Source organism: Phaenicophaeus curvirostris, chromosome 10 (genome assembly GCF_032191515.1).
Source record: "Phaenicophaeus curvirostris isolate KB17595 chromosome 10, BPBGC_Pcur_1.0, whole genome shotgun sequence".
Lineage (NCBI taxonomy): Eukaryota > Metazoa > Chordata > Aves > Cuculiformes > Cuculidae > Phaenicophaeus > Phaenicophaeus curvirostris.
The window spans coordinates 15,651,026-15,678,803 of record NC_091401.1 but is presented as its reverse complement, the minus strand read 5'-3'; the positions used below and the strand labels follow the sequence as shown (position 1 = coordinate 15,678,803).

At 62.5% G+C, this 27,778-nt stretch overlaps 3 protein-coding genes across 4 annotated transcripts; 2 read left to right on the top strand and 1 right to left on the bottom strand.

Annotated features, from left to right (window-relative positions):
* Nucleotides 1-5,661: 5,661 nt before the first annotated feature.
* POLR2H (RNA polymerase II, I and III subunit H) lies at nucleotides 5,662-8,361 on the top strand. The gene is made up of 5 exons (XM_069864553.1): nucleotides 5,662-5,778; nucleotides 6,683-6,766; nucleotides 7,500-7,593; nucleotides 7,704-7,787; nucleotides 7,913-8,361. The coding sequence occupies exons 1-5, from the start codon at nucleotides 5,706-5,708 to the stop codon at nucleotides 8,028-8,030; spliced, it is 453 nt and encodes a 150-aa protein (XP_069720654.1). The 5' UTR covers nucleotides 5,662-5,705; the 3' UTR covers nucleotides 8,031-8,361.
* A 410-nt stretch (nucleotides 8,362-8,771) lies between these two features.
* On the bottom strand, nucleotides 8,772-10,980 carry THPO (thrombopoietin). Its single transcript, XM_069864625.1, has 5 exons — nucleotides 10,760-10,980; nucleotides 9,824-9,948; nucleotides 9,655-9,741; nucleotides 9,288-9,452; nucleotides 8,772-9,181 (listed from the first exon to the last, which is right to left on the bottom strand). Exons 1-5 carry the CDS (start codon nucleotides 10,797-10,799, stop codon nucleotides 9,011-9,013), a joined length of 588 nt encoding a protein of 195 aa, XP_069720726.1. The 5' UTR covers nucleotides 10,800-10,980; the 3' UTR covers nucleotides 8,772-9,010.
* Nucleotides 10,981-18,252: 7,272 nt separating this feature from the next.
* Nucleotides 18,253-26,679, top strand: CHRD (chordin). Of its 2 annotated transcripts, none has more exons than XM_069864473.1 (23): nucleotides 18,253-18,356; nucleotides 19,031-19,134; nucleotides 19,550-19,676; nucleotides 20,070-20,198; nucleotides 20,279-20,396; nucleotides 21,263-21,359; nucleotides 21,460-21,601; nucleotides 21,676-21,816; nucleotides 22,303-22,385; nucleotides 22,475-22,622; nucleotides 22,721-22,827; nucleotides 22,913-23,029; nucleotides 23,117-23,273; nucleotides 23,359-23,600; nucleotides 23,687-23,800; nucleotides 24,064-24,276; nucleotides 24,362-24,455; nucleotides 24,580-24,633; nucleotides 24,732-24,835; nucleotides 24,987-25,089; nucleotides 25,211-25,365; nucleotides 25,543-25,636; nucleotides 26,220-26,679. In XM_069864473.1, exons 2-23 carry the CDS (start codon nucleotides 19,105-19,107, stop codon nucleotides 26,285-26,287), a joined length of 2,637 nt encoding a protein of 878 aa, XP_069720574.1. In that variant the 5' UTR covers nucleotides 18,253-18,356; nucleotides 19,031-19,104; the 3' UTR covers nucleotides 26,288-26,679. The 2 variants fall into 2 exon arrangements, with proteins under 2 accessions (XP_069720574.1, XP_069720573.1); XM_069864472.1 differs by having other exon boundaries at nucleotides 20,052-20,198.
* Nucleotides 26,680-27,778: the final 1,099 nt, after the last annotated feature.

Sequence of the window (27,778 nt, the reverse complement as noted above, 5' to 3'; positions counted from 1 at the left end):
CTGACTCCCAGCCCAGGTGGGGACCAACTCAGCAGGATGCAGGGATGGGCATCCCGAGGCCACCATCACAGGGGGAACGCATGGAGCTGGCAGGAGGGCAACACACGTGTGCAATACGCACCAGCAGTGAGCACTGCCCCGGGCAGCCCCACGCAGCCTTGGCTCCCCAGCACTGGGATGCACATGGAGACCCCCTATCCCCACACATGGGGATGGTGCCAACCTGCCCCTCGCTCCCCTTCCTGCTTGACACTGCCAGGGTGGGTGCCCGCAGGTGCCCACAGGTACCGCGGCAGCCTCACCCTGTCCTTGTTTGCTCCAATAACGTTGGCGGCGTTTCGGCTCCTTTGTGGCGGCCGATAACAGGGGCCGCCGCCTCTGAAGCACCGGCTGGCAGCCCAGGCACCACTGTCACCCCGCACCAGGCAGCGGGCAGGGATGCTGGCAGCAGAGCAAGCTGGGGTGTGAGCGCGGATGCAGGTGGGGAGGAAGGCAGAGGCAGGCGAGAGATGTGGGTAGGAGTGCAAGCTGGGGTGCACGGTGGTACAGACAGGGTGGTAAGCAGTGGGTATGGGCACAGGGTGCAGGCAGGTTGCCCAGCCCCAATTCTCTTCAGCTTTTGCCCTCAGATCTGTATGGCACCCCAGCATCCCCTTGCCGAGCAGTGCCCGAAATCACACTGCCCATCCCTGTCCCCCTCCTTGGCAAAGGCAACCGGAGGCAGCCCACAAATGTCTGATGTCGGGTCCCCAAAGGCCGCCCCGCCGGATGAAGGCCTGGCTGCGATTCAAAGGCGCACTTGTGTTGTATAATTTATCGGCAGGAGATAACAGCCAAGCAGCTAACGGGGTGGGGGGGGCTGCACCCCCACTCCAGGAAGCCTGGCACCGCAGGCACCAGGGCTACTGGGATCTGCCACATCAGAGACACAACCAGGGGAGGACAGAGGGGTCCCCAGTGGCTCCCAGTTTGTGCTGGGATGTTTTAGGGGTGCCCCAATGCAGGGACAGAGAGAGCACCACCCTGTGTCCTGCTTTGGGGGGCATCAGATGGGTACTCCACACACACCCCATCTGCCTCAATGCACAGAGACCCAGAGGGCTATGGCATCACCAGAGCCACGGCAGCCTTTGGCGGGGCTCATCACCCCCCAGGACTCACGGCCCCGGCATGCCCTGCAGCCCAACATGGAGGGGGCAGCGTGTATGGGAGCCCCAGGGTAGTGGGCGGCTGTTTTTTCAGGCACAGAGGCAGCGCCTGGCGCCAGATCTGAGGAGGGTTTGTTTAGTCCAAGATAAGGAGGTGACGCCAGGCACCTGGCTGGCAAATGGGTGCTCTCCAGGCAACAGCACCGGAGGTAGCGCCGACCCCCCCAGCACCCAACAGCACCCACACTGGCACCATCTGTTCACCCCCCAGCGGCACGGGGCTGGCGTTAGCTGGTCCCTCTGGCCACCCGCATGAGGGACATGGTTTAGTGTTTTATAGGAATGGTTGGACTCAATGATCTGGTGGGTCTTTTCCAACCTGGTGATTCTATGATTCTATGATTCTATGACGTGGCACAGCACAGCGTGGCACAGTATGGCACAGGGTTGGCGAAGCAGAGGCAGGGCAGATGGGGACAGTTGCAGGAAAAGCAGGGTGCCCCTTCCTCTGCCAGTGCTGGACAGATTTACGCCTGGGCTCGATGCCCCCTGGCTGCTCCTGCCCCTTGGGCTGCCCAGGCGTGGGGCCGAGAAGGGGGCTTAGCGCCATGGCCACGCTGTACAGCCAAACCTGAGGGGGTCTTGAGGCCATGCCAGGCTCCCGCTGCCACCCTGGCTCCGTGGCATCTGGGGGCACTTGGAAACCTTCCCCCACGACCCTCCACCAGCTGTCCCTGTGGGTGGCTGCGTGCCCATGACCCCTGCGAGGGGCTGCGCCTGCCTGCGCCCAGGGTCAGGGCTCAGCTGTGCCCTGGTCCCACAAGAGCAGGGGTACAGACGGTGCCACCGGCTGGCAGGGGCTGAAGGGCAGCAGCTTCACCGGGGGACTGCCTCACCGGCTGGTGAGCACAACCCAGCAGCCTGCCGGCCTGCAACGAGCATGCCAGGTCTCAGCAGGGACAGCCAGCCCTTCTCATCACGTTGAAAGCACAGAAGTGGGAGGCACAGCCACACCAGGGCTCACACCAGGATCCCATGCGATAGCCCAGGGCACCCATGAGGCTGGCACACGGACCCCTCCCTGAAAAACAGCCCCTGGCCCCATGCCACCCTTCCCCAGCCCTGATGTCTGCCTGGTGGGTCACATCCCTCCAGGATGGCACCTTGGGGATGCTGGAGCAGGCAACTGGTCAGATTGTATTGAAAACTGGTTGGATGGCCAGGCCCAGAGAGTGGTGGTAAATGGAGTTAACTCCAGCTGGAGGCCAGTTACAAGTGGGGTTCCCCAGGGCTCAGTGCTGGGTCCAGCCCTGTTCGATGTCCTTATCAATGACCTGGATGAAGGCATTGAGTGCACCCTTAGCAAGTTTGCAGAAGACACTAAGCTGGGTGGAAATGTCGATCTGCTGGAGGGTAGGGAGGCTCCAAAGGGACCTGAACAGGCTGGACCGGTGGGCTGAGACCAATGGCATGAGGTTTAACAAGGCCAAATGCCGGGTCCTGCACTTGGGGCACAACAACCCTATGCAGTGCTACAGACTAGGAGAAGCCTGGCTGGAAAGCTGCCTGGAAGAGAAGGACGTGGGGGTGTTGGTTGACAGTGACTGAACATGAGCCAGCAGTGGCCCAGGTGGCCAAGAAGGCCAATGGCATCTTGACTTGTATCAGAAACAGCGTGACCAGCAGGTCCAGGGAGGTTATCCTCCCTCTGTACTCGGCACTGGTGAGACCGCTCCCTGAATCCTGTGTTCAGTTCTGGGCCCCTCACCACAAGAAGGATGTTGAGGCTCTGGAGCAAGTCCAGAGAACTACCTGAAAAGAGGTTGTGGAGAGGAGGGAGCTGGGCTCTTCTCCCAAGTGACAGGGGACAGGATGAGAGGGAATGACCTCAAGCTCCACCAGAAGAGGTTCAGGCTGGACATCAGGAAAAATATTTCACGGGAAGGGTCATTGGGCACTGGAACAGGCTGCCCAGAGAAGTAGTTGAGTCACCATCCCTGGAGGTGTTTAAAGGACGGGTAGATGAGGTGCTGAGGGACATGGATTAGTGACTGATGAGAATGGTTGGACTCGATGATCTGGTGGGTCCTTTCCAACCTAGTGATTCTGTGATTCTATGACTGGTGAACCCAACTGGGGTTTTGGGGTCCTTGTCACAGTGTCCTGCCACGCTTGGTGTGTTGCTGCCCCCCCCCGGCGATGTGCAGGGATGAGGTGGCTCTGCAGCACCCAGCCCCGCACCCCCACAGCGGAAAAGGCTGTGGGATGCCGGGGGGAGGGCGAGTTTTTGGGACTTTGGGGGCGAGCCAAACCTTCGCCTTGCACCGTATGGAGACCCCGGGCCCTGCCCCAGGCTTGGCCCCACACTTGGGCAGGGGGTCTGGGCCCCACCCCAGGCAGGCAGAGCAGGAGGGGCTGTGGGGCTGGGGAGGGGGTGGTGTCACCCGCTAAGACGATGATTAGAAGGAACCGAGGTTCTGTCCCAGCGCATTAAGGCTGTCCCCGCTGAGTGCCGCCGCCGCAGGGTGACCCCGCCATGAACCACCCGCATGGCCCCCGACGGGCCACCAGCATCCCCTCGTACCAGCACCCCCTCCCCATCGCACCAGCGTCCCTGCTGCGTGTCACCACGCTTCCCCATCCCACTGCCTGCGGCAGGTGTGCTCGCACCGTGTCACGGAGGGGACACAGTGCAGAGGTCACACCTCGGGGGTGTGGGTAACACAGACATTAGTGTTACCCACTAATCCCATCACGGATGCTGCGGGAGCCTCATCTGAGAGATGTCCAGTCCCTAGGGACAGCGTGGGCTACGTCCCTATGAAGACACCCCACTGCAGGCATAGGGGACCTGCATCCCATAGGTGTCCCTGCCTCCCACAGATGTCCCTGCTTCCCATGGGTGTCCCTGCATCCCACAGATGTCCCTGCATCCCACGGGTGTCCCTGCCTCCCACAGATGTCCCTGCTTCCCATGGGTGTCCCTGCCTCCCACAGATGTCCCTGCATCCCACGGGTGTCCCTGCCTCCCACAGATGTCCCTGCTTCCCATGGGTGTCCCTGCATCCCACAGATGTCCCTGCATCCCACGGGTGTCCCTGCATGCCACAGATGTCCCTGCATCCCATGGGTGTCCCTGCATCCCATGGGTGTCCCTGCATCCCACGGGTGTCCCTGCATCCCATGGCCTCATGGTCCCTAGCAGGCTGCTGGCATGTGCAGCACACACGGTGCCATGTCACCTGCCTCCCCTGGTCCCCGTCGCACCAGAACACTGGACTCTACTGCCCCCCTCCCTGCCAGCCCCCCCTGGGTGCTCCCTCCAGGCTGGCACCCGCTGCCCAAACAGGGATCAGGGTCCTCGCCGCCGCATCTTACCCGAGTCAGAGAAAAGTCTGTCAAGGCGGGCAGGCGGGTGGTGGTGTTCGGGTTTGAGGGTGGGGGGGGGGGGGGAGGGGGAGGGGACACGGCTGAACTCTCGACCCCGCGCCGGCATCTCCCGAGCAGTTGTCAGGCGTGTGGGAGCCCCGCGGGGCTCGACGTGTGAGCAGCACCCCCGCTCCCCTCACGGTTCACCGGCAGGACACGCGGGGGACGCTGCCACCCGTCCCTCGCCCACGGGGAGAGAAGGAGCCGGGGGGCTGCGGCCCCTCGCCCCGCCGGCTGAGCCCGGGCAGCTCATCGCATGACCAGATGCGGGGTAGGGGGGGAGACACCGCGGCCCTGCGATCCATCCGCGGCCTCGCAGCGCCTCCTGCCGGCCTCTGCACCCCCTCTGCTCTGCCCCGCCTCTGCTCTTCATCCCCTCTGCTCTGCACCCCCTCTACCCTGCACCCCCTCTGCTCCGCACCCCGCTTTGCTCCGCACCCTCCTGTGCTCCGCACCCCCCTCTGCCCTGCAACCCCCTCTGCTCTGCACCCCCTCTGCCCTGCACCCCCCCCATCGCTCTGCACCCTTCTCTGCCCTGCACCTCCTCTGCCCTGCACCCCCCCCCATCGCTCTGCACCTTCCTCTGCTCTGCACCCCCTCTGCAGCCCCAGCCCCCACTGCTGGGCACCCTCCATCGCAACGCACCTCCCTTTTGCATCGCCTCCCTAGTTGCGCTGCTCCCCCACCGCAATGCACCCCTATTTCAATGCCTCCCCACTCCAATGTGGCCCCATTGCCGCTCCAATGCCTCCATCCCAATGCACCCCATTTTAACTGCACCCTCCACCGCAATGCCTCCCATGTTAATGCAACCCCCCATTTCACTGCACCCCCTATTTAAATGCCCCTCATTTCAATGCCCCCATTTCAACGCACCCCTATTTCAATGCTCCCCATTGCACTGCTCCCCATTTCAATGTACCCACTATTTCAGTGCCCCCCATTTCCCTGCACCCCCGATTGCGAGGCCCCCCTCGATACCGCCTCCCCCCTCTCCTGCCGCGGGGCGGGCGGGCACTAGGACAGCGCGGGCCCCAGCGGCGCGCAGGCCCCGCCCACCCAGGAGCCACTTCCGCTCGGTGGCGGAAGCGCGCGGGGCCGGCGGGGAGGGCGGAGTGCGGGGCCGCCATGGCCGGGATCCTTTTCGAGGACATCTTTGACGTGAAGGACATCGACCCCGAGGGCAAGAAGTTCGACCGCGGTGAGTGGAGGCCGTGCCGCCTCCGCCCGGGGCTGCTCGGCGCTGCCCTCCCGCGGGGTCCGGTGCTTCTTCCGCCTATGCCCCGTCGCGCCTCGCCCCGTGCCGAAAATGCCGGCAAATAAACTCTCTAAAACTCGCTTTGAAGTTTTAGAAAGCAAACGTCCTTTATCAGGTCTAGACAACACGATTGTTCCCCATAGATCCTGTGCGACGCCCAGTGCTAGTTACAGAACGTATTTCCCAGTCGCATATGGATAAATTTTCTGAGAAACCTTATGGACATTCTGTTACTCTCCGAGGCCTAATTTTAATGTTATTATGAACTTCGCAACTGTCAAAACTCTTCCTGATTTGGAGCTGGCTCCAGCTCTGCCTGACTTGGCATTTGAGATGGGGAAAGGCTGCAAACAGAGGTGATTACAGGAGAAGAGATATCTGTTCAGTGCAGATCACACTGAATGCAAGACGTTATCATCTCCAAAGAACGAACAGTATCTGGAAAAACACTGTCTGAAAGAAAGCATGCTGTCAGAGGGACATTCTGTCTAACTTTCAAAAAAATACAATTACTTAGATGAAACTTAACTCTTCTTTAGCTTAAACAAAAAATATTCTACTTTTTTTAATAGTAACTACTTCTCACATCACTCCTGTGCGTGCTGCTTCCCCAACATGGCTCGAGTGCCCCCAGCCCCTGGTGCAGTCCGTTTCCCCCCCACCGTGCCCCTCTCCCTGCCCATCTGTACTGCACTTTGCTTGTGCCCCTTGGCAACCTTGTGCACCCCTTCCCCCAGACAGCTCGGGTGCCAGCACTAGGGGAGGTGGGGGCAAACATGGCCTGGCCTGCTCCTACCCAGCCCCTGAGAGTCTTCTCTGTCCTCCTTGACTCTGGCTCTCTCCCCAGTGTCCCGCCTGCACTGTGAGAGTGAATCCTTCAAGATGGATCTCATCCTGGATGTGAACATCCAGATCTACCCTGTGGACCTCGGTAAGCTACCAGGTGGCCAGTCGAGAATGGGCTGGGATGAGGTGAGATTAGAAAAGCAAATGCTCGTGCTCAGGGAAGGGAGGCTGAGTTTGCTGTGAACAAGGGATGAGCTGTTTCGGGCTTTCTTAGGCCCCTGCACGGTCTTCAAGTTGCAGGAGGTTTTGGGTGCTTTCAACCATGCTGGGGCTGAGCTGCGTCTTGGTTGGTCTCACTGCGAGGTTAACTTGTGTTCATCTCTGGCTCATTCTTCAGAGATACTGTCTAGCAAAACTGCCTCAGCTGGTGGCAGCCAAGCTTTAAGGAAGACCTTTTGCAATGAGCTTCTGTGGCTGTGGTAAATGGGTGAAAAAGGAAGTCGCACCCTAGATTAAGTGCAGAAGGGCTGGGACTGGTGCTGCAGAGTCTCACAGAACCTTCTCTGGGCCCAGCCAAGCACTCTGGGACTCTCCCTGCAAATCTCTGGCTGCATTCTCTGGAAACACCAGCAGTGGTGTCTTGGTAGCTCTGGTTTGCTCTATGGTAGCAACTGATACCTGTGAGGTACAGCAGACAGAGGATCCAGTGTTATCTTTACCTTATTCTCCCCAGTCCCATTGGAGGACTGAACTCAGGGATGGGGCTTTGTGCTAAACCTGCCAGGGTGGCACTTTGCCACCACCCCAAGATCTGCTGTGGCCACTGCTGCTGCTCTGGCTGCACCTCGCACCTTCTCACTTCTCCTTTCCCCTCGCAGGAGACAAATTCCGCCTGGTCATTGCCAGCACCTTATATGAAGATGGCACCCTGGATGATGGCGAGTATAACCCCACGGATGACAGGCCATCCAGGTACAGGGGTTTAGCCAGCACCCCTGTGGGGGTGGGTGAGAGGAAAGGGGCAGTGCTAAGGGGCATACTTGAGTTTGACTCCTCTCTGAGCTCCTGCTCTCCTGTCACAGGGCAGACCAGTTCGAGTACGTGATGTACGGCAAGGTGTACAGGATTGAAGGGGATGAGACTTCCACAGAGGCAGCCACGCGCCTGTGAGTGCCTGTCTGTAGGAGGGGAGGACATGGTGCCCTGGGGTGGTGGGGGGGAGGCAATGGGATCTCAGCCCAGGTCTCCTGTGGGATTCCCTCCTCTCATCATTACTCTCCTCCCGCCCCAGCTCTGCCTACGTGTCCTACGGGGGGCTGCTTATGCGGCTGCAGGGAGATGCCAACAACCTGCATGGGTTTGAAGTGGACTCTCGAGTTTACCTGCTGATGAAGAAGCTGGCCTTCTAGGAAGCTGCCTCCATGGGCCGCCCCAGAGACGTTTCACTGGCGAGCAACAGGAGCCCCATAAACCCAAATCCTCCACCAGCACCTATGTTGCCTGGCTCCTGTTTGGCTTCCCAGCCTGCTTTTGCACAGGGAAAGGTGCCTGACATCCAAGCAGAGACTGCGAGGTGCTCTACAGTCCTGCCTGCTGGGCATCTCATCCCTCCTCTGACTTCTGTGCTTCAAAAGCAGCTGGACTGGGACAGCCACCTGTCTGCCTCACGGCTGGGGTCTGTTTCCCAAATGAGCCACCCTGAGGCAGGCCAGGCGTGTTCTTGATTAAACTAGGATGTGTTTTCTAGGTCTGGCTCTGCTGGCTGAGAGAAGAGGCTGGCAGAGAGCAGGTACACCTGCGTCAGGAGAAAAGGGGGGTCCATACCACTTACCCAAGGGACGGGCACTCCAGACATGCCCTGGGCTCTTCTCTGCCACCCCTTTAGGCACAGGGTGCCCTCTGGGCTAGGGAGAGGCGGGTGGGTGCAGTGGGTGAGGAGTGGCTCACGTCCCTGAGGTGGGTCTGGTGCCCCACAGAGCCCCCTGCCCTGCAGAGCTGGCGGCTGCCGCAGGAGGGAGCTGGGGATTGACCCTGACCTCTTCCCCAAGGGGCTGCTTCTGGCCGAGGCCCCTAGGGTTGCACAGTCCACCTGCCTGGGCCACAGCAGGGGTGAAAAGGGCACAAACAACTGTCTAGAAAAATAGCTCTTTAATTGTAAAGCATTCATAAAGCATTCACAGTAGAGATGCCTGCCTGGGTGGCAGGGCCCATGCCTACGGGCACGCAGGCATTGCTGCTGGCTGCCTTCATGGGCTGCAAGGTCATCAAAGGCTTGAGGAGCAAGAGCCCACCCCTTCCCTGCAGGCATCTTCCTGGGCACCCAGAGCATGGCTTAGCATCTGGCAGGATTGCTCTGACCTGGGGTTACGGGTGAGCCCTGTGCACAGCCTCACCGAGGGTCTCTGCCACCCTCCTGGCCTTGTTTGCACAAGTCCTTGGCCATGTCGTAGAAGAAGAAGTGCAGCTTTCCCTGCACCAGCTGCCGGTAGGTGAGGAAGATGCTGGTGATGTGGGTCTGCTCCATGGAGTGTGAGGAGCAGCCTGGCTCCCAGTGTCCTGCCTGAGGGGCGAGAGTGGGACAAGAGGAGTGGCAGACACCATTGTGCCCAGTCCAGCGTGGCTGGTACCGGCACCAGGGTGGTCTGGCTCACGTGGTGTGGTCTCACCTCCCAGCTGAAGGTCTGCAGGAGCAGGAGGAAGGAGTTGGTGTGTCGGTAAAGCTGGCTCAGCTGCCAGGCCCCACACTCCTCGGTCACCTGGCTCTGCGCCCCCGCCACAGCACCCACCAGCAGTGTCAGGTCGCAGAGGATCTCCCGCCATTTGGTTTCTCTCTGGCAGAGCAGGCAGTGAGCAGGCTGACTCCCAGGCCTGATTCATTCCTGCGCCTAACCTAGAGCCTGGGCAGAGTCCTCCACCCCCCTGTGCCACCAGGTGTGCCTGTGGGCATCATTTGGTACCTATGCCAACCCAGGGGTTCCTTCTCCAGCCCCATGAGCACCCTGGTTCCAGCAGCATCCTCCCAGCCCTTCTCACCGATTTGGATTTCCACTGCTGGAGGCTGAAGTCTACCAAGGGCAGCACCACGGGACAGCTGAGTGTGGGCAGTGCCTGGCATTGGCCCTGGTGCGGAGAGATGCTGAGATGAGATGTTGGGAGCCCATCTCTGCTTTGGGGTTGGGTTCGGGGGTGACTGTATCCTCACCGCTCTCTTCTCCATGTCCTTGGCCTCCTCAATGTACTTCTGGATGAGTCTGCTGTCACAGACAAGGCGTGTTGGGCTGGCATGGCCCTCAAAGTGCAGGAGGAAGGATGTGAGGAGGAGCAGTCCTGGGAGGAGATGAGTTACCTTGGCACCATGCTGCCCTCCCTGGGCAACTCCAGCCCAGGGCCATGCCTGCGGTGGCAAGCGCTTTGCCCCAGTCTGGTGGTGGCCACGGTGGTCCCTCCGTGGGGGTGCAGGGGGAGGCCCGAGGGGGCTGAGGACAGCCTGATGCTGCCCTGCAGTCAGTGGGCACAGGTGCCTGGTGCTCGCTAGGGAGAGCCAGGGTTTCTGTGTCGGTTGTGTGTGCTCAGGGGCTACACAGGCGCACCTGTGCCAAGTTTTTCGGCTCTGCTCCAAGCTGGGCTGCTGGCAGGGCGCAGAGCTGTGTTCCCTGCACAGACCAGGGCCAGCCCTCCCGATCTGTGCCAGGAGCAGCTCCGGGTGTCACGTGTACTTCAGGGAATCCCTGCCTGCGTACATCTCCAGCCAAGGGCTTGCCTGCCGGCATGCAGCTGCCCCAAGCATGTCTCAGCTGGGCAGCTGCTGTGCCCGATGACTGCCTATCCTGGCAACAGGCATCTCCTCTCCAAAGGCCCGCTGTACGTCCGCCCGCCTTGTCACTACACCTGTCCCCAAAAGCCCTCAGCGCAGCCTATTCCCCTAGGACAGGCATGGAGAGATGCTCGGCTGTCTCGCGCACTGGTAGTGGTCGGGTTCCACCAAAGCAGAGCCACCCTTGGGGTTTGATGCCCACCTGTGAGGCTCATCCCTTGGGGTACCTGTGCCAGGGATGCTATGGCTGTGGGCACAGTGCTTGCTGCTAACGCAATGCCCCCTCCTGCTTGCTCCCATTCCCTCCTTTTACTGCGCACTCACTGTTCAGCTCCATGCTCAGCTGGGGGCTTCGGCCCTGCATCTTCCACCCTGGGGCCGGCGGCTGCTCCCCAGCTCCTGTCCCCCTTCCATGGAGGGCGGCGGAGGCGCGGACTCCCCGCGAGCTGCCCAGCCGGGATGAAGGGCCAGGGGACAGGAGCGCCCCTGGGACGGCTCGGCACAGCTCTCCGGCTCCTGCCTGGCCGCCCAGCCAAGGCAGCGCGATTTCCTGTTGTGTCGCCACTGACCTTCGAGCAAAATCGCAGCGGGGGCCCTGGCCCCGAGGGACAGCTTCCTGCCTCCGGCTGTTTCCTCCCTTGGCTTGGGGCACGGGAAGGGTGTCCCCAGCACCCTCCAGAGCTGCTCACCTGCCCCCTGGCCTGAGCACTCAGCTGCTGGGACCTCAGTGGTCAGTGCCTTGGCTGTGCCTGTCCAGGGGGTGAAGGTGGCCCTAGTACCTGCAGAAGAGATGGCGTTGCTGCCTGGGTGGCACCAGGACCATTATTATCCTTGATGAGGTCCTGTGGCAGCAAGGCAGGAAGACCACCAAAAACCCTCACCCAGAGGTGGGCTCCAACCCTGGTCACCCTCACTTAGAGGTAGACATCATCCCTTGTCCCCTTCACCCAGAGGTGGACCCCAACCCTGGCAACCCTTGTCCAGAGGTGGACCCCATCCCTGGTCATACTTACCCAGAGGTGACTCCAAAAAGTGGGCATCCCTGGTGGGGTTGCAGTGCACAGGGACCCCTCTGAGCTGAGGAGGGTGATGGAGCAGTGGGGCCTGTTTGGCACATGGCTCCTGGGGCAGTGCTCACCCCCAACATGTGCCCTCAGGTCTACGTGTGCACGCATGTGCTTCCCGCAGCACAAGTTGGGATTCACACTCAGATAATCCCTGGGACTGGGCAGCCCTCTACACCCTTCCCCTTAGAGGGGACCCCCTCATCCCACATCTTCTTACCCCCAGTCTCCCCGGAGCCTGCGTGCTTCCTTCTCACACCCCTCTTCTCACATGCTCCCACCCCTGCTCCTGCGTCGGCGGTTCCCGGCAGCACCTGGCTGGGTGACAGCAGAGTAAACACCTCAACCCCACTATGCCTGCCCTATGCCCCGAGCAGCCCCTGGCAGCCCACCTCACTGGCTGCAGGGTGTCCGGATGGTGGGTCCAGCGGGTACCACAGTTCTGGGGACACGGCTGGCAGCCTGGCCTGCCTGGGTCACAGCTGATGGCAGCAGGAGCCACGAGCACTGGGGTCAAACACCGCCAGGCTCCCTCTGCCTGGCCATGCCCCGTCTTTGCAGACGTGACGAGCTGCAAACGCACCCGTCAGCACCCTCAGACCCTCTGCCAGCACTGGCCCTGCTCCTGCCTCTGGCCTTGTGCCTGTCCTTGCTGTGCCTGCATTATGCCTGGGTCCCTGCGCCTTCCTGGGTGCAAAACCACTGATAATTCCAGGCTGCAGCACTGTGGTGCCCTGCGCTCCCTGCTTGCCGTTGTGATTATGCAAACGAACCCATCAAGGAAAATCAGAGGGCAGAAGGAAACTGGAGGTCTGCTGTACCTCAGCGGGTACCAAGACACCCCAAGGTGCTGACAAAGCTCCTTCGCTCCAAAGCACTTCTTTACAGCTGAAGCACTGGAACAGGCTGCCCAGGGAGCGGGTTGAGTCACCTTCCCTGGAGGTGTTTAAGGGATGGGTGGACGAGGTACTGAGGTGCATGGTTTAGTGATTGATAGGAATGGTTGGACTCGATGATCCGGTGGGTCTTTTCCAACCTGGTGATTCTATGATTCTATGATTGATTCTTTGATTCTATGCTAGAGGCTGGAAGGCAGTGGGAGCCCATGCCTGTAGGCAGCCTGATATTCTGCTTCTGGAAAGGGCAATGCCGGCATTTGATGCCTGTGGCAGGGGGCAGAGGAGGCTGTGAAAACAGCCCCTGTTGTGTTTGCCCCAGCCCAAATGCAGCTGAGTTCTTCGGAGGGAGGGGATACAGGGGCAGTGAATGAGGTTCAAGCAGCCCAGCAGGGCGTGGGGGCTGCGGCTGCAGCAGGCTGGGCTCTGGCAGGGGGCAGGAAGCCAGGTGGGGGCCGCGGGGCTGCAGCTGGCCAGATCCCAGTGCCAAGTTTCCCACCTCTCCTTACAGGGTGCAAAGTGCTAGGAATCCCACTGCAGGAGGCAGCCGTTCACACCCACTTCGCCAAGGTGCTGAGGGCAGCCAGAGGTGCCAGGCAGCGGCGGGGCGGGGGGGGGGAGGACAACAGGATGACCCGGGAGGACCAGGGGTGGGTGGCTCAGCTGCTGTCCCTGCAGGCCACCCAGATGTGCCCGGTGGGCACCTCCGGGATGCGTGAGACAGGGCAGTATGGGAAGTAAACCTGGGCTCCCAGGGGCAGGGAGGGGGGTCCCAGCCCCCTTTGAAGCCCCCATAAAAGGGTCCGGCATAAAGGAAGGAGAAAGTCAAAGGAACAAAGAAAGAAGCTAATCCAGGCATGAGCAAACAGCCCCGTTTGCTCAGGGCCCAGCTGGCCTCAGGGCTGGGGAAAGGAGCACAGTGGGGCTCTGGGGGTGCCAGGCAGCAGGGGACCCTATACCCGGGCTGGCCCCCTCCCTAAGCACAAGCAGCTCCTGGGAGCTGGGTGCCCCTTCCAGGTATTTTTTTTTTTTACATTTGCAAATTGCCAAATTGCCAGTAAACATCTGTGGGCAAATCCTGCTTCCCACACCCTCCGCACCACTCCCCAGGAGCCCATCACAGGAAAGTGCCACAGCACTCCTGGGCAAAGGGGCCTGCTGGCTGGGGTGGCACAGCTCTGGAGTTGAAGTATGGCAGCATTTCCTCTCTTTTCCCAATTCCCAGCAGGCCACACGCTGCCTGGCACCCCAGCACGAAGCCCAGGCTGCAGCACAGACAATGCCTACAAGCAAACCCTCTAGCCACTGCCTTGTACCAGGGCTCCTTGTGCCAGTGGCCCCACTGGCACGTGAAGCCATCCCTGCCATGTCCCCTTTCCCTGTCCTGCTCCTCTGCCCAGCTCCCCATTCGCATGGGGATGCCTGGAGGGCACCTCGCCCCTCTTCATCCCATGGGGTGGCGAAGGGGTTAATGCCAGGCAGCCGAGCCGCAGGTGGGCGCAAGAATGAAATTCCTTCTCGCCGTCCTGTGAAGTCTGGGCACAAATATTTGCCTGCATGTCCGGTGGGGAGAGGGGGGAGACCACCATCACTCTGTGAGCTTGCTAATCCCCATGCCAAACACGACACCCCCACCCCCCCCACCCCCCGCCCAGTGCCTCGCATGCCCTCAGCCTTTCTCCTGCCAGGGATGCCACTCAAGGCATTTGGAGAGCAGCCATCTGGGGACAGGAGGACACCAGCACCTCTGGGCGCTCCTGTGAGCAGGGAGCTCCGTGGAGTTGGCAGGGAGCTGGAATTGGGCACCGTGCCCTGGGACACAGACAGGATCTGCTTGGCTTGGCGGCTGAGGCTGCTTGGGGGTCTCCACCTTGCTCCCCGAGCCGTGCCCGCCGCAGCCGGCCTGGGTGAAGACGAGAGCCCCAGCCATCCCTGCAACACACCCTCTGTAATGAACTCCATGTGTTCGCCGAAGGAAAACCGCCTTCCCCCCCCAACCAATAACCCCCCAGGCTGCATCCCCCTCCCCATACCTGCCACCCCCAGAACCCCCTCCATCCTCAGACCCCCCTGGCTTTCGTCTGGGGCAGCCCAGCCCTGCAAGCCACCTACCAGTTGTGCAAATATTGCCGGAACGACTGTAATCCCCGTGTCCAACGTGAATTATGAGATATTTCCACCCATTACGACAGGGCCCCCCCGCCCCGCTGCGTGTGTGCAAGGCCGGGGGGATTAGTCACGGGGCAAGCCACACTCGGCACAAAGCTTTGAGGAGGCCAATGGCTCTCCACACCCGCGCCGAGGCGGGATGGTTCATGGGGGGCTCTTTTTTGGAGAGAGGGGGTCCCCCAAGCACCTTCCTGGCTCTGGGGCTCACACGCCTGGCATGGAGGCAAGGAGGGGGTGTTGGGATGCCTGTGAGGCTCTGGGAAGAGGGAGCCAGGGCTTGCGGTTTCGCCTCAACCCCATCCCTGGGGAGCAGAGGCTCCTTCCTGCCGACCCAAGCCCGGCTCATGTTCAAAGTCGTGAGCAGGCAGCAGCTAATGAGGCCAGACAATGGGGAGCTGCGTGGGGCAGGAGCACTGGCGAGGGCTCGCCGCGACACCCCATGCCAGGCACGGCACGGCTCTGGCACCGTGGCCTGCCGGGACCATCGCTGCCCACAAAGTCCTGGTGGGGTTGCTGGCTGTTTTGACGGGTGCCACCAAGGTGACTCACTGGTGCTGTGGGATGGCGTTCCATGGGACCACCGTGTCCCCACCTGAGGATGAGCTAGGTGCCTGCTCTGGGTGGAAGTACTAGAGGGGGGTGTGTGCCGTGTGGGGTGCCAGGGCCAGCCAGCTCCATCGCCACGCGGCTCCAGCTGCCCGCAACTGGTGGCCCTGTTGGGGCTGTGCTGGCGCCAAGCCTGGCTCCAGAGCGCGTCAGAGCTGCCTTTGTGCAGGGCACTGCCGGCACACATGTTCGGGTGCTGGGAAGCAGCTGGTGGGACCGAGACCTTTTCCCAGCTCCGTTCCAGGCCAGCACCACCCCCTCCCCACCAGCACAGGGACCCCCGAGGCTCTGGCAAGCCGCCCTTGGAGGCAACCCTCGGCATCTCCAGGGGCAGCCAGGGCTGTGAATGAGGGACACCCGGGCATGGTTGGAACATCTGTTTCCTCCCTGCCAGTGGGTCCTCACTGCAGCAGAAATGCCCTTTCCCCATGCAGGGATGCCTGGTATTCTCCCACCCTGCCAAGCCCTGTGCCAGCATAACGCCCCATTCCCTTGGCACTGCCAAGACACCCACACAGCCCCGGTCTTCACACTGCCACCCTGTGCCTCAGTTTCCCCCATTCTGAAGGCCACAACCAGCCGGGTTCTCCATCTCTCCTTCCTTTCCCCAGGAAAGGGGAGGGAGCTTCCCTTGCTGCTTCCCTGCATCCTGTGGCTAAGCCAGGAGACTGTGAGTTCTGGGTGCGCAGAGCCAGCACTGGATTCCTGGCACCGGTGGGGCGGCTGGGAGCCACCACCCGCCTCCTCCTCGCTCGGCCCAACTCGGGTGCTGCTGTGCCCCCAGGGCTGATGCTGCACTGCAGCAGGCACCACGCAGTGATGCTGGCACAGCCTCACAGACCCCAGGCCTTCCCTGCCCACTGTGCCGCCAGATCCCAGACTAGCAGGGATGCCAGGAGAGAGAGGGCACAGGTCGGTCACATCACCGGGGGCAGCAGGAAGGGCAGGGGTCCGGGGGTCGGGAGGTGCTGCGCCGCCAGGCATGGTCCCCACTTGCAGAAAATGCTTGCAAGTGGCAAGGTGTTGGGCGCAGCCATGCCTGGGAGATTCCTGGGGCCTTGGCATTGTCCCAGACCCGGCGATGCCAGTGGGCCATCCTGCAGGGGGAAGCCCAGCTGCTCCTCTCTGCCTTGTGCCAGCGCAAGCTCCTGCCACCAGGCAGGTCCCTGGCATGGCCAAGCCCCAGCACCCTCTGCCCTCCCCGGGAGAGCTGCCCGCTGCACGGGGACACGTGCCAAACAAGGGCAGGGAAGAGGATGGCACGGCTGCAGGCGAACTGCGGATGGGCAGCCCCTCGTGGACTGGCACCAGGGGCACTGGGTGGTGGTCTCTGTCCCCCCCAGCTGCTCACTGGGCCCAGGGAGGACCAGGAGGAGCTTTCTGAGGAGGCAGTGGCCTGTTGTTCTCCAGCTGTGCCGTGTTTCCCTAGCTACACTGCGCAGCTGGCCGGGTGTTTGTACTGCCCGGAGTTGATTTTGGCAGCTCTGTGCTTCCCCCTCCTCCCCTCCCTACCCGCCTTCCCCTACCCAGGCGCCCGCCCGCCACGCACCCACCAGCCCTCCCTGCCACCCTCAGTGGGGATGGCAAGACAGGGTCATGGGTGGCACATGCTGGCACTCCTCCCCACCACCCCTCCCTCCCAGCGGTGCCTGCCTCAGTTTCCCCAGCTGGATGATGCTCCCCCCAGGCTTTTCAATCGTGTCTGCTCACTGCTCACTGCCACTGCTGCCACCCTCTCCTGCACGTGTGGTTGAACCCAGCAGTGCTGGGTGCTGCTGTCTCAGCCTCATCTACAGCTGCCCCCTCCCTTCCCTGGGCAAGGGAACCCAGGTATCCCGGCTCCTGTCACCCTGCAGCCACCGTCACCAGCGGGCAGGGACCCGGGGTCCTGCTCTGGAGCCTTCCTCTGCCCAGGGTGGACAGCAGCAGGGGGATTTGGGGATTTCAAGAGCACAAGTCGTGGGGTGTGTGTGACTTTGCAGAGTGCAATGTGGATTGGGGCGGGGGGCATTGCTTTGAGGGTACATGCTCAGGGGTGCTGAGTGGATGGAGTGTCTGTGTGTCCTGGGGAGGGCTGGCTGTGGGGGACAGGTCTGCAGGGGCCCATGTACCACAGGGGACTGGATGGATGGATGGATGGATGGATGGATGGATGGATGGATGGCGCCCTGCAGTGCCGCTTGTCCTGGGGTGCCAAGCAGATGGATAAGTCTCCAGGATGTCTTGTGCTGAGGGGCAGCCAACAAACTCGGGGGGGCTCATGCCTGAAGGTGAGCTGTGCGAATGGGGAACCCCAAGGATGCCCAGTGCTCAGGAGATGCCCCATGCCAGGGGGGAGCATGTGAGTTGAGGATAGGGCTGCCCCACGAATGCTTTATTCCCAAGGAGGTTTTTGTGAATAGGGGATTCCTGTGGACCTCATTTTCTAGGAGGGCACGTGGATGGGGCACACCTAGGTGCCCAGGAACACCTCAAGTTCTGCGCAGGGTGTGTGGATGGTGATGGTGTGTCCGCAGCACCCTGTGTCCAGGAATACTCCAAGTTTTATGGATGGTGACGGTGTGTCCAGAGCACCCTGCGTCCTAGTGGGTGTTGAGTGGACTAGGGGGGTGTCCCCAAGGTGCCCGGGGGTGCCCCACTCCCTGGGGGTGGCATGTAAGCCGGGATGCTCTGTACCCAGGGGCACCCCACGGTCGGGATAGAGGGTGACAACGAGGGTCCCCCACGCCCCGGGGCGCCCAGGACACCCCGTGCCCGGCCTGGGCGGCGGGGCCGGGGGGCGAGGGGGGAAGGGGGTGTCGGAGAGCAGCGGGGGCTCGTCCCCCAGCCCCCCCGGCCGCTGCCTGCGCCTCATTAGCGGGGCCTTTGTTTGCACAGGGCTCGCAGCTCCCGCTCGCCGATGCCACCGCCTATAAAGCGGAGCCGGGGCTGGCGGCCGGGCAGAGGCGGCGGCAGCGCCCGGCAGCGCCCGGCCCCCCCACCTCCCCGCCCCCGGCCGCCCCCCCGCTCCCCGCCGCCCGCCCGGCACCATGCGCGCCGCCCTGCAGCCGCTGCTCGCCCTCCTGCAGCTGCCGCTCGCCCTGCTGCCGCCCCTCGCCCCGCTGCCGCCCGCCCGAGCCGCCCGCCCCAAGCTCGCCCTGCCCATCCGCCCCGACACCGACCCGCTGCCCCCCGGCGGCGCCGCAGGTAGGACGGGGGGGTCCTGGGCTCCTCTCGTCCCTACGAGCCGCTGGCAGGACCCCCTCTTCGTGTCCCGCTCCGTGCGCCCCTCCTTAATGACACCCGTGCTTGTCCCGCACGCCCGCACCCCCTTTTCTGCACCCCTGTCCTTGTCCCGCAAACCCGCGCCCCCCTTTTCTGCACCCCTGTCCTTGTCCCGCACGCCCGCACCCCCCTTTTCTGCACCCCTTTCCTTGCCCCTCACACCCGCACCCCACGTTTCTGCACACCCGTCCTTGTCCCACATCCATCTTATGCCACCGCCCCCCCTTGTCCTGCATCCCCATACCCCCCTTTTCTGCACCCCGTCCTTGTCCCGCAGCCCTCCAATGCCCCCGCCCTTGTCCCGCATGACTGCACCCCCTTTTCCCGCACCCCCCCTTGTCTTGTATCTTGGCACCCCTCTAATGCCACCGCCCCCCCTTGTTCCGCATCCCCGCACCCATAATGCGACAGCTCCCCCTCTTGTCTCGCATCCCTGCACCCCTCTAATGCCACCGCCGCCCCTTCGTTCCGCATGACTGCACCCCCAATGCCCCCGCCCCCCTCGGGCTCGGGGCTGCGGCGGGGGGTGCCCGCGGCCCGGAGGTGACCGTGGCGGGGTCGGTGGCGGGGGGGTTTGGCCGGGGGGGTCTCCACAGGCTGCGCCTTCGGGGGACGCTTCTATGCCCTGGACGAGACGTGGCACCCGGACCTCGGGGAGCCCTTCGGGGTCATGCGCTGCGTGATCTGCCACTGCGAGCCGGTGAGTGCCCCGGGACCCGCCCTGCCCCTGGGAGCACCCCCGGTCCGGCCCTGCTGGGGAGGGGGCTGGCAGGGGGCGAGTCCGACCCCTTCGTTCAATGCACCCTCTCCCTGTGGAGAAGGGGAACGCGGATCCCTCCGGCCAGCCGGACACTTGAATGTCTCCTCCTGGAGAAAGAATTGGGGTTAAGGGATCAGGCTTCATTCTTCCTCCTCCTTTTCGGGGATGGCCCCTTCGTTCCCCCCGAGCAGCTCCCCGAGGCTGGGGCCGTGGGGAGGGGGCCCGGGCTTGGCCGCCGTACAGGCAGCTGGGGCTGCGCAAGGTGTCTGGGAAATGGGCCACGATGGGGGGAGCCGGGGGGCACACCTTGGCACGCTTTGCCTCAGCTCTCCCTGACACTTCTGCCCTCCCGCAGCTGAGGAACCAACGGGGGAAGCCAGCGGGGAAAGTAAACTGCAAGAACATGAAGCAGGATTGCCCTGCACCCGCTTGCCCCCGGGCTGCGCTGCTGCCTGGGCACTGCTGCCCCACCTGCCCCAAAGGTGAGCCGCCCACAGTGGGCACAGGAAAGGGGGCAACCTGCACACCTACCCGCCAGAAAGGGCTGCCTGCTGCATTATGGGGGATTCCGGTGCTCTTGGGCTGCCTGCAGGGTGCAGGGGGAAGCCCTGATGGGCACGAGTATCGCTGAAGCGCCCTGGGAGCGTTGCAGGTCGGGTGCACAGCAATAAGCACCCTGCTGTCTGTCTGTGTTCCGAGTGTCCCCGGGCACCACAGCACAGAGCCCTGGGGTGACTTGCAGGGCACATCTCGGCCTGTCTTGGGAGGGGGGATTTATTACTGCCCTCCCCACCCTGAGCTCTCGAGCACAAGCACCCTGGTGCGATGGTTTCTGTCCTGTGCCCAACCCATGTCAGTTTTGCCTGACCCCCCAGAGAAGAGCCCTGCAACCCACTTCGACACCTTTGAGTACTTCCAGGACAAGGAGGATGACTTGAACAAGCCCTACAATGACCGCTCCTATCTAAGCTCTGAGGGGCTGGCCCGTGACGACACCCGCACAGGTGAGCCCATACCTGAGCTGACAGCTGGAGCCTGGGACACCCCCTTGGGCCTCCCACCACCTGCAGCATCCCCTCCCCAGAGTTCGTGGCCTTGCTGACGAGCGGCTCGGAGCCATGGCACCCCACTTCCAGTGCAGTGGCCAAGGCTCGCTTCACCCTGCTGCGCTCCTACCTGCTCTTCTCAATCAGCTACGAGCGGTAAGTCCTGTGCCCTATCCAAGCTGGCACAGCAGGTACCCCTATGGAAAAGGGCGAGGTGCAATGGTGCTTGTGCCTCAGTTTCCCTTCTGATGTCCCCTACTGGTGGCAGAGCGAGAGATTCGGGGAGGGGGGGTGATATTATGGGGGTCCAGCCCGTGTGAGTAGCCCAGATCCCAGCACGCTCGTGGCACCACCCTGGCCTCACCCCTTTGCCTCCAGGTCTGTAGCAGGAACAATTGGGAACGCCTCCAGGGCTCCACAGAGGATATGGGTGCAGCAGGGCAGAGGCACCAAGCCACCCCACGAGCTCTGCCCCAGCACCGGGGCACTGCCACTGGGGTCCCGATTTTAACCATGCCCTCCCCGCACGCCTGCCAGCAGCTGAGCCTCTCCTCTCCTCTCCCTCCCTCCTTCTCGCTCCAGTTTCTTCTGCTCTTCCTCACTTCCAGCCCCCTTTGCATAGTAAAGTGGTGACTAATTTCCAGCTCCGACTGCAGGAGCCAAACAGAGCTGAAAAACTTCCTAATTTACAGCTGGGCCTGAGCGCTCCACTCCTGGTGGGTCCTGCCCTGCTGCCTTTCCCAGTGGGAATGCTGCTCCTGCACGGTGCCAGCCTGGCACTGTCCTGGGACAGGGCAGCCCAGGGGACCCCTTGGCACTGCTCCAGGGCAGGGACACCCAGTGGGACAGTGGCACTGGGCCAGCCCGGGGGTGGGCAGTGCGTGGCACTGCCATAAGGCTGTCTTCCTTCTCTTGCTCGCCCCAAACCGCTGCTCCATGTGCCCTCCCTGATGAGTGAAGGTGGTGCTGGGGGAGAGGGGGCCAGGTCGGGAGGTCCGTGCTCACCCCCCGGGTGCCCACAGGCTGGGGCGGCCAAGCCGGGTGCGTTTCAGTGACCCTGAGGGCAACGTGCTGTTCGAACACCCTGTGCAGAAGAGCGCTGCCCCCGAGGACGGCATGGTGAGAGGGACTGGGAGGGCAGGGGGGCACCACCCCTTCTTTCCCTTGCCCAGTTAGGCTGTGCCCCCCGGCCCCTGCCCACCCGTGCCCTCACCCGCAGCTCTGTGGGATGTGGAGGACAGTGTCCAAGGCCAACATCCAGCTGCTGCGTGGGGAGCAGCTCCGCGTGTCCCTCATCACCCGGGCACAGCCCTCCGGAGAGGTCCATGGGCATATCGTCAAGCACCGGGCATTGTTTGCCGGTAAGACCAGCTTCTGCATGCTCACCCGGTGGGTGCCCGTTGGGACGCCCTTCACGCCCCCTCTCCCCACTCAGAGACATTTAGTGCCATCCTGACCTCATCGGACCCCACGCACCTGGGCGCCGGGGGCATGGCCATGCTGACGCTCAGTGACACTGAGAACAACCTGCACTTCATCCTTATGGCCCGGGGGCTGCTGGAACCAGGTGCTGGGGGTGAGGGCTGGCACAAGCAACCACGGGACCTGGCACTGCCCGGGGTGGGGGGCTGCAAAGGGCTGGGGGGCATGCATGGCTCGGGATGGGGGCTAGATATAGGGTTCAGGGTGGGCACAGGGGCTGTGCGGGGTGTACGGGGTTGTAGGGTGTATAGGGGTTGGGGTTTGCATGGATGAGGGGGGTGTATTTATGAGGGGAGTGGGGTTGGGGAGTGCTGGAGGGCACGTGGGGTGTAGGAGTCAGCATACAGAAGAATGGGGCTGGTGTGGGTTGTGGGAGGATGTGGGGAGTGAAGGAGGAGATGATGGGTGTCACCGTGTGCACAGGGGTTGAGGTGTGCAGGACAGAGAGCTGGCAAGAAAGTGGAGGGATCACATGCAGGAGTTTGGGGGGTACTAGGTGAAAAGGGGTGGGTTTGGGAGCAAAGGGATGGTGGTCACAGGCCCCTGGTCCAGCACATTCAAACCCATCTGCCATGGCCAGAATCCCCCTGGGTCCCGCTGCGGGTCCGCATCCTGCACCAGGGCCAGCTGCTGCGGGAAGTGCACGCCAACATCACCATGGAGGTAAAGCCACCTGTCCCCCCGTGTGCCCTGGCAGCCGCAATGCATGTCACACCAGGGCTCAGCCGTGACACTGTGCCCACCCCCGGCAGGACCCTGACTTCGCGGAGGTGCTGAGCGAGCTGTCTGCCCACGAGCTGCAGTGGCTGGTGCAGGGGAAGCTCCGCATCGTGGCAGAGACAGAGGGCCGGCACGCCCGCCAGCTGGCAGGCACCATCACCACGCGCCGCAGCTGTGACAGTGAGCATGGGGTGGGCACCATGGGGTGCAAGGGGGTGACCGTGACTCCCCCGCCCCCCAAATCTCATCATCCCTGTGCCTCTTTCCCTGGAACGAAGCCATCCAAAGTGTGCTGTGTGGAGCAGACGCCTTGCTGCCAACCAAGACGGGGGCTGTGGGCTCAGCCAAGCTGGCATTGCACAAGAATGGCACCCTGGAGTACCAGGTAAACGGGAGGTACACGTCTTCCTCACGGGTATCCCAGGGGTGTCTTGCCCCCACCAGCCTGCCCTTTGCCACCCTGCCCGCAGGTGCAGGTGGTGGGTGCTGCCAGCGAGGTGGTGGGCATCACACTGGAGACCAAACCCCGGCGGAAGAGCAAGAGGAACATTCTGTTTGACATGACACTCGGCTACAAGGATGGGCTGGTGAGCCCTGGCTGGTGCTGAGGGGGATGGTATGGGGACCTTTGGCAAGTCCCCATCCCAACCCATGTGTTCTCCCATTGACAAAAGGCCCGGGGCACCTGGCAGAACCCCAGCGCCCGTGATGCCCACATGCTGCTGCAGAATGAGCTCTTCCTCAATGTGGCCACCAAGGACTGGGTGGAGGGCGAGCTGCGGGGCCAAGTCATCTCCCTCCCCTACAGCGGGCTGCTTGCCCGCTACACAGGTACCCAGAGGGCACCAGGGGCAGTGGCAGAGGTGATGGGGCAGCCCCCAGCCCACCACCTCTGATGGTCCCTGTCTGTGCACAGAGATGCCCGTGGTGCTGGCAGGGCAGCTGGTGTCCCCCCCAGTGAGCAGCGGCGCTGGGGGGCACGCCTGGCTCTCTCTGGACGAGCACTGCCACCTGCACTATGAGATCTCAGTGGCAGGGCTGGGCCGCCCAGCCGATGGCACCGTCAGTGCCCACCTCCACGGGGTAGCCGAGCTGGGCGAGATGGGCACCCGTCCCCACCAGCACAAGCGCCTGCTCAAGGGTTTCTACAGCACTGAGGTGAGGCAGGTGCCTGGTTGGGGTGCCCCATGGCAGGGGCCAGGCCAGCTCTCACGCCCACCCCGGTGCCTCTCTCACTCTGGCAGGCGCAGGGGGTGGTGAAGGACCTGGACACCGACCTACTGCAGCACCTGGCCCAAGGCACGGCTTTCCTGCAAGTCAGCACCAAAGCTCACCCCCATGGGGAGATGCGGGGACAGGTAGGTCCCTACCTGGGCAGGGCACCCCTCCCCATCCCTACCACCCCCTGGGCTCTCCAACCAGGTCACACTGTCCAGAGTGGGTCTGGAGGGGGACAGGATGGAGGGCACACTGTGGTGTGGTTCCAGCATCCCAGCACGGTGTGCTCTGTGGTTGTGGGCACTTTCTCCACCACCCCTGGCCGTGGAGAGTAGCCAGCCCTTGGCGCAGTAAACAGGATCCCCCAGCGATGCTGACCTTCCTGCCCCATTCCCCCATCCAGGTGCACATCCCCAACCGGTGCCATGCAGGAGGGACCCGCCTGGCCCAGGAAGAGGCTCCAGGGGAGGGTGAGCTCTCTGAGAGTGCCAAGATCAGAGACTTGGAACAGCTGAAGAAAGACCCCAACTCCTGCTTCTTTGAGGGGCAGCACCGGGCACATGGCACCCGCTGGGCACCGGACTATGACAAGAAGTGCTCCATCTGTAGCTGCCAGGTACGGGCCAGGAGTGGGAAATGTGGGGGGCAGTTACGTATCAGCAGAAACCCCCAGTAATGAACCCCATACCTGCTCTCCCCAGAAGCGCACAGTGATCTGTGACCCCATCCTGTGCCAGCCCCTCAACTGTACTCGCCAGGTGCACCCAGAGGACCTGTGCTGCCCCATCTGCGAAGGTACCGGGGGCCAGGGGAAGTCGCCCATGTGGGGCTGGGGAGGCAGAGGGGTTCCCTGTGGGTACGTGGTGGGGGAGTCCCTCTGAACCTGTGCCCTCCCTCATGGCCTTCCTCATCCTTGTAGAAAAGACAGAGCAGGAGGAGCTGAAGCTGGAGCGGGCACGGGACAGTAGTGAGGGTGAGTCCCAGGGGGCATGGGCTGAGGGGGCAGCTCTGCCTCCCTGGCCTCCCCTGCACCCCCATGGGAGCTGTGCCTACCTCCTCCTCCTCTCCCAGGCTGCTACTTTGATGGGGACAAGACGTGGCGAGGCTCTGGCACCCGCTGGCACCCTGTCGTGCCTCCCTTTGGCCTCATCAAATGTGCCATTTGCACCTGCAAGGTAAGAGCAGGTCTCGGCACCGTGGTCTGGTCCAGTGGCAGAGCTGCCCCTGCAGCCATGGGTGCCCTCAGCTGGGGCTCAAACCGGGGAGGGAGGCTCATGCCCTGTAGCAACTGGTCCATGCCCCAGTAAGTCCCCATGCTCCCCGCAGGGCACTACAGGTGAAGTTCACTGTGAGAAGGTGCAGTGCCCACAGCTCACCTGTGCCAATCCTGTGCGAGCCAGCCCCTCTGACTGCTGCAAGCAGTGCCCAGGTACCTGCACCCCCCACTCCCTGCTCTCCGCTCTCCTGGCATAGCCTGTGCCTTCCACTGCGGTGATGCCACAAGGTGCGTGTGCTGCACGTGAGCAGCCTCCCTGTGCCCTTTCCCACAGCCTCTGAGAAGAGCGTCCCCGAGCTGGCCGACACCATGCAGGCAGACGGGCCCCGGGCGTGCCGCTTTGGGCGCCGCTGGTACCTCAACAACGAGAGCTGGCACCCCTCTGTCCCCCCCTTTGGAGAAATGAAGTGTATCCTGTGCTGGTGTGTGGTGAGTGTGCCAGGACGTGGAAGGCAGCAGGGATAGCAGAGGTGCCCCTGTGCCAGGCCACAGCACTTTGGAGAGGGGTAGGAGAGCAGCCCAGGGTGACACCCCAGGGACCCGCTGCACCCCGAGGAGCTGACAGCCTTCGGGCCACCATGCTTAGCTCCTCTTTCTGCCACACAGTCCGGGGAGACACACTGCCAGCGCCAGGAGTGCCCGCCAGCTGTCTGTGCCAGCCCTGCCAGGAGGGACAACCCCTGCTGCACCAAGTGCCGAGGTGAGTGAGCTCACATGTGACCGAGCTGGTGAGGGGGCTGGAGAACAGGCCTTATGAGGAATGGCTGAGAGAGCTGGGATTGTTTAGCCTGGAGAAGAGGAGGCTGAGGGGAGACCTCATTGCTCTCTACAACTACCTAAAAGGAGGTTGTGGGGAGGAGGGAGCTGGTCTCTTCTCCCAAGTGACAGGGATCAGGACGAGAGGGAATGGCCTCAAGGTCCGCCAGGGGAGGTTCAGGCTGGACATCAGGAAAAAATATTTCACAGGAAGGGTCGTTGGGCACTGGAACAGGCTCTCCAGGGAGGTGGTTGAGTCACCTTCCCTGGAGGTGTTTAAGGCACGGGTGGATGAGGTGCTGAGGGGCATGGTTTAGTGATTGATGGGAATTGTTGGACTCAATGATCCGGTGAGTCTTTTCCAACCTGGTGCTTCTATGATACTATATGGGCTTTGCTCCCCCACACTCCCCCAGCCCATGCACCTCCCCAGCCCCCTTGGGTGCCGAGCCAGGGCTGTGGACAACACCAGTGCCCTCCTGGCACCCACCGTGCCCATCTCTCAGCCCCATGTTCCCACCTCGCAGCCCCAGATGCCCCCCCAGATGCACAAGAGAAGGTCCGTGATGCCAGGGTGGAGGCGTGGAGCCGCTGAGCAGTGACCTCTCCCCAGAGCAGGATGAGTGCGCAGTGAGGCTGGGGGCCGTGAGGGCTCCCCACCACCCACCGCCCCTGCAACGAGCCGGGGGCACAGAGGAGCATGGCAGGGTGGGCGCAGCCAGATGCCCAGCCTGGGCACCCCATCTCGGCACAGCTGCAGTGCCGGGGCTGCCCTGCCCAGTCGCGCCAGCAGGCAGCAGCCCGGCTGGTGGAGGCCAGGGCACCCACTACTCTCCCTCTTCAAGCCCCTCAGCACACGGGCACAGCAGGCAGCATGCCTGCCTTGTACATAGTGTAAAATCCCTCTGTCTCCAGCTCACATGGGCTTGTGGCATAATTTATGGTGCCCAGGGACGGGGATCCTAATGTATTTATTAAAATCAGAGATATTGCCCTCCTGACTCCCTGTGTCTTCCTGACAGCAGCATCCTGTGCTGGGCCCTGGTGGGATTTGCAGGTCCTGGCTGTGCTGATTTTGGGGGAGGCATGTGGGGGGCATGGGGAGCCAGTGCCAGGCTAGGGGCACACTTTGTGCTGTGCGTAGGGCATCAGCGGAGGGTACCAGAGTGGGATCTGGTGCTGACAGCTGGGGCCACAATGCCAGCCCTGCCTATGTCCATGGCAGAACCTGCCAACTCACTACCCTGGGACAGTGCGCGTTGGCTCAGGGACAGCTGGGCTCTGTCCCCCGCTCCTCTGAGATGGCATGAAGAGCCAAGCTGGGCGCCCTGGGCCAGCTGATGCCCACGGAGATGCCTGGGGCCAAGTGCCTGGGGCTGGGTGTGCCACACTGCTGCCTGTCCCAGCGCCACGGCAGTGGGGCAGTGCTCACCCAGTCACCCCAGTACAGACGCACTGGACTAAGGGCTCTTGGGGCCCGTGGGAGCCCCAGTGCTGCCACCTGCCCTTCAGTTGCCAATGTGGAGGTCTGGGACACTTCTAGGGACATCACTGCGCTGGGATGGGTTAAACTAGGACAACTGGGACAGCATCAGAACTGTACAGGGCTATACTGGAGCAACGCTGGAGCTGTAGGGAAAGTGGCACTGGGCTCTGCTGGGCAGCATGAGAGGGAATGGCCTCAAGCTCTGCCAGGGGAGGTTCAGGCTGAACATCAGGAAAAAATTTTTCACGGAAAGGGTCATTGGGCACTGGAACAGGCTGCCCAGGGAGGTGGTTGAGTCACCTTCCCTGGAGGTGTTTAAGGGACGGGTGGACGAGATGCTGAGGGGCACAGTTTAGTGATTGATAGGAATGGTTGGACTCGATGATCCGGTGGGTCTTTTCCAACCTGGTGATTCTATGATTCCATGATTCTATGATTCTATACTGCCGTAACGACGCTGCTAGAGTGGGACAGTGTTAGCCTGTACCGGGATGGAATCAGAGTCGACACTGGGCTAGACTGGGGTAGTGGCAGGGCAATATGAAGATGGCACTGGGACATACTAGTCTGGCACAGAGCCCTGGGTGTCCTTCCTATCCA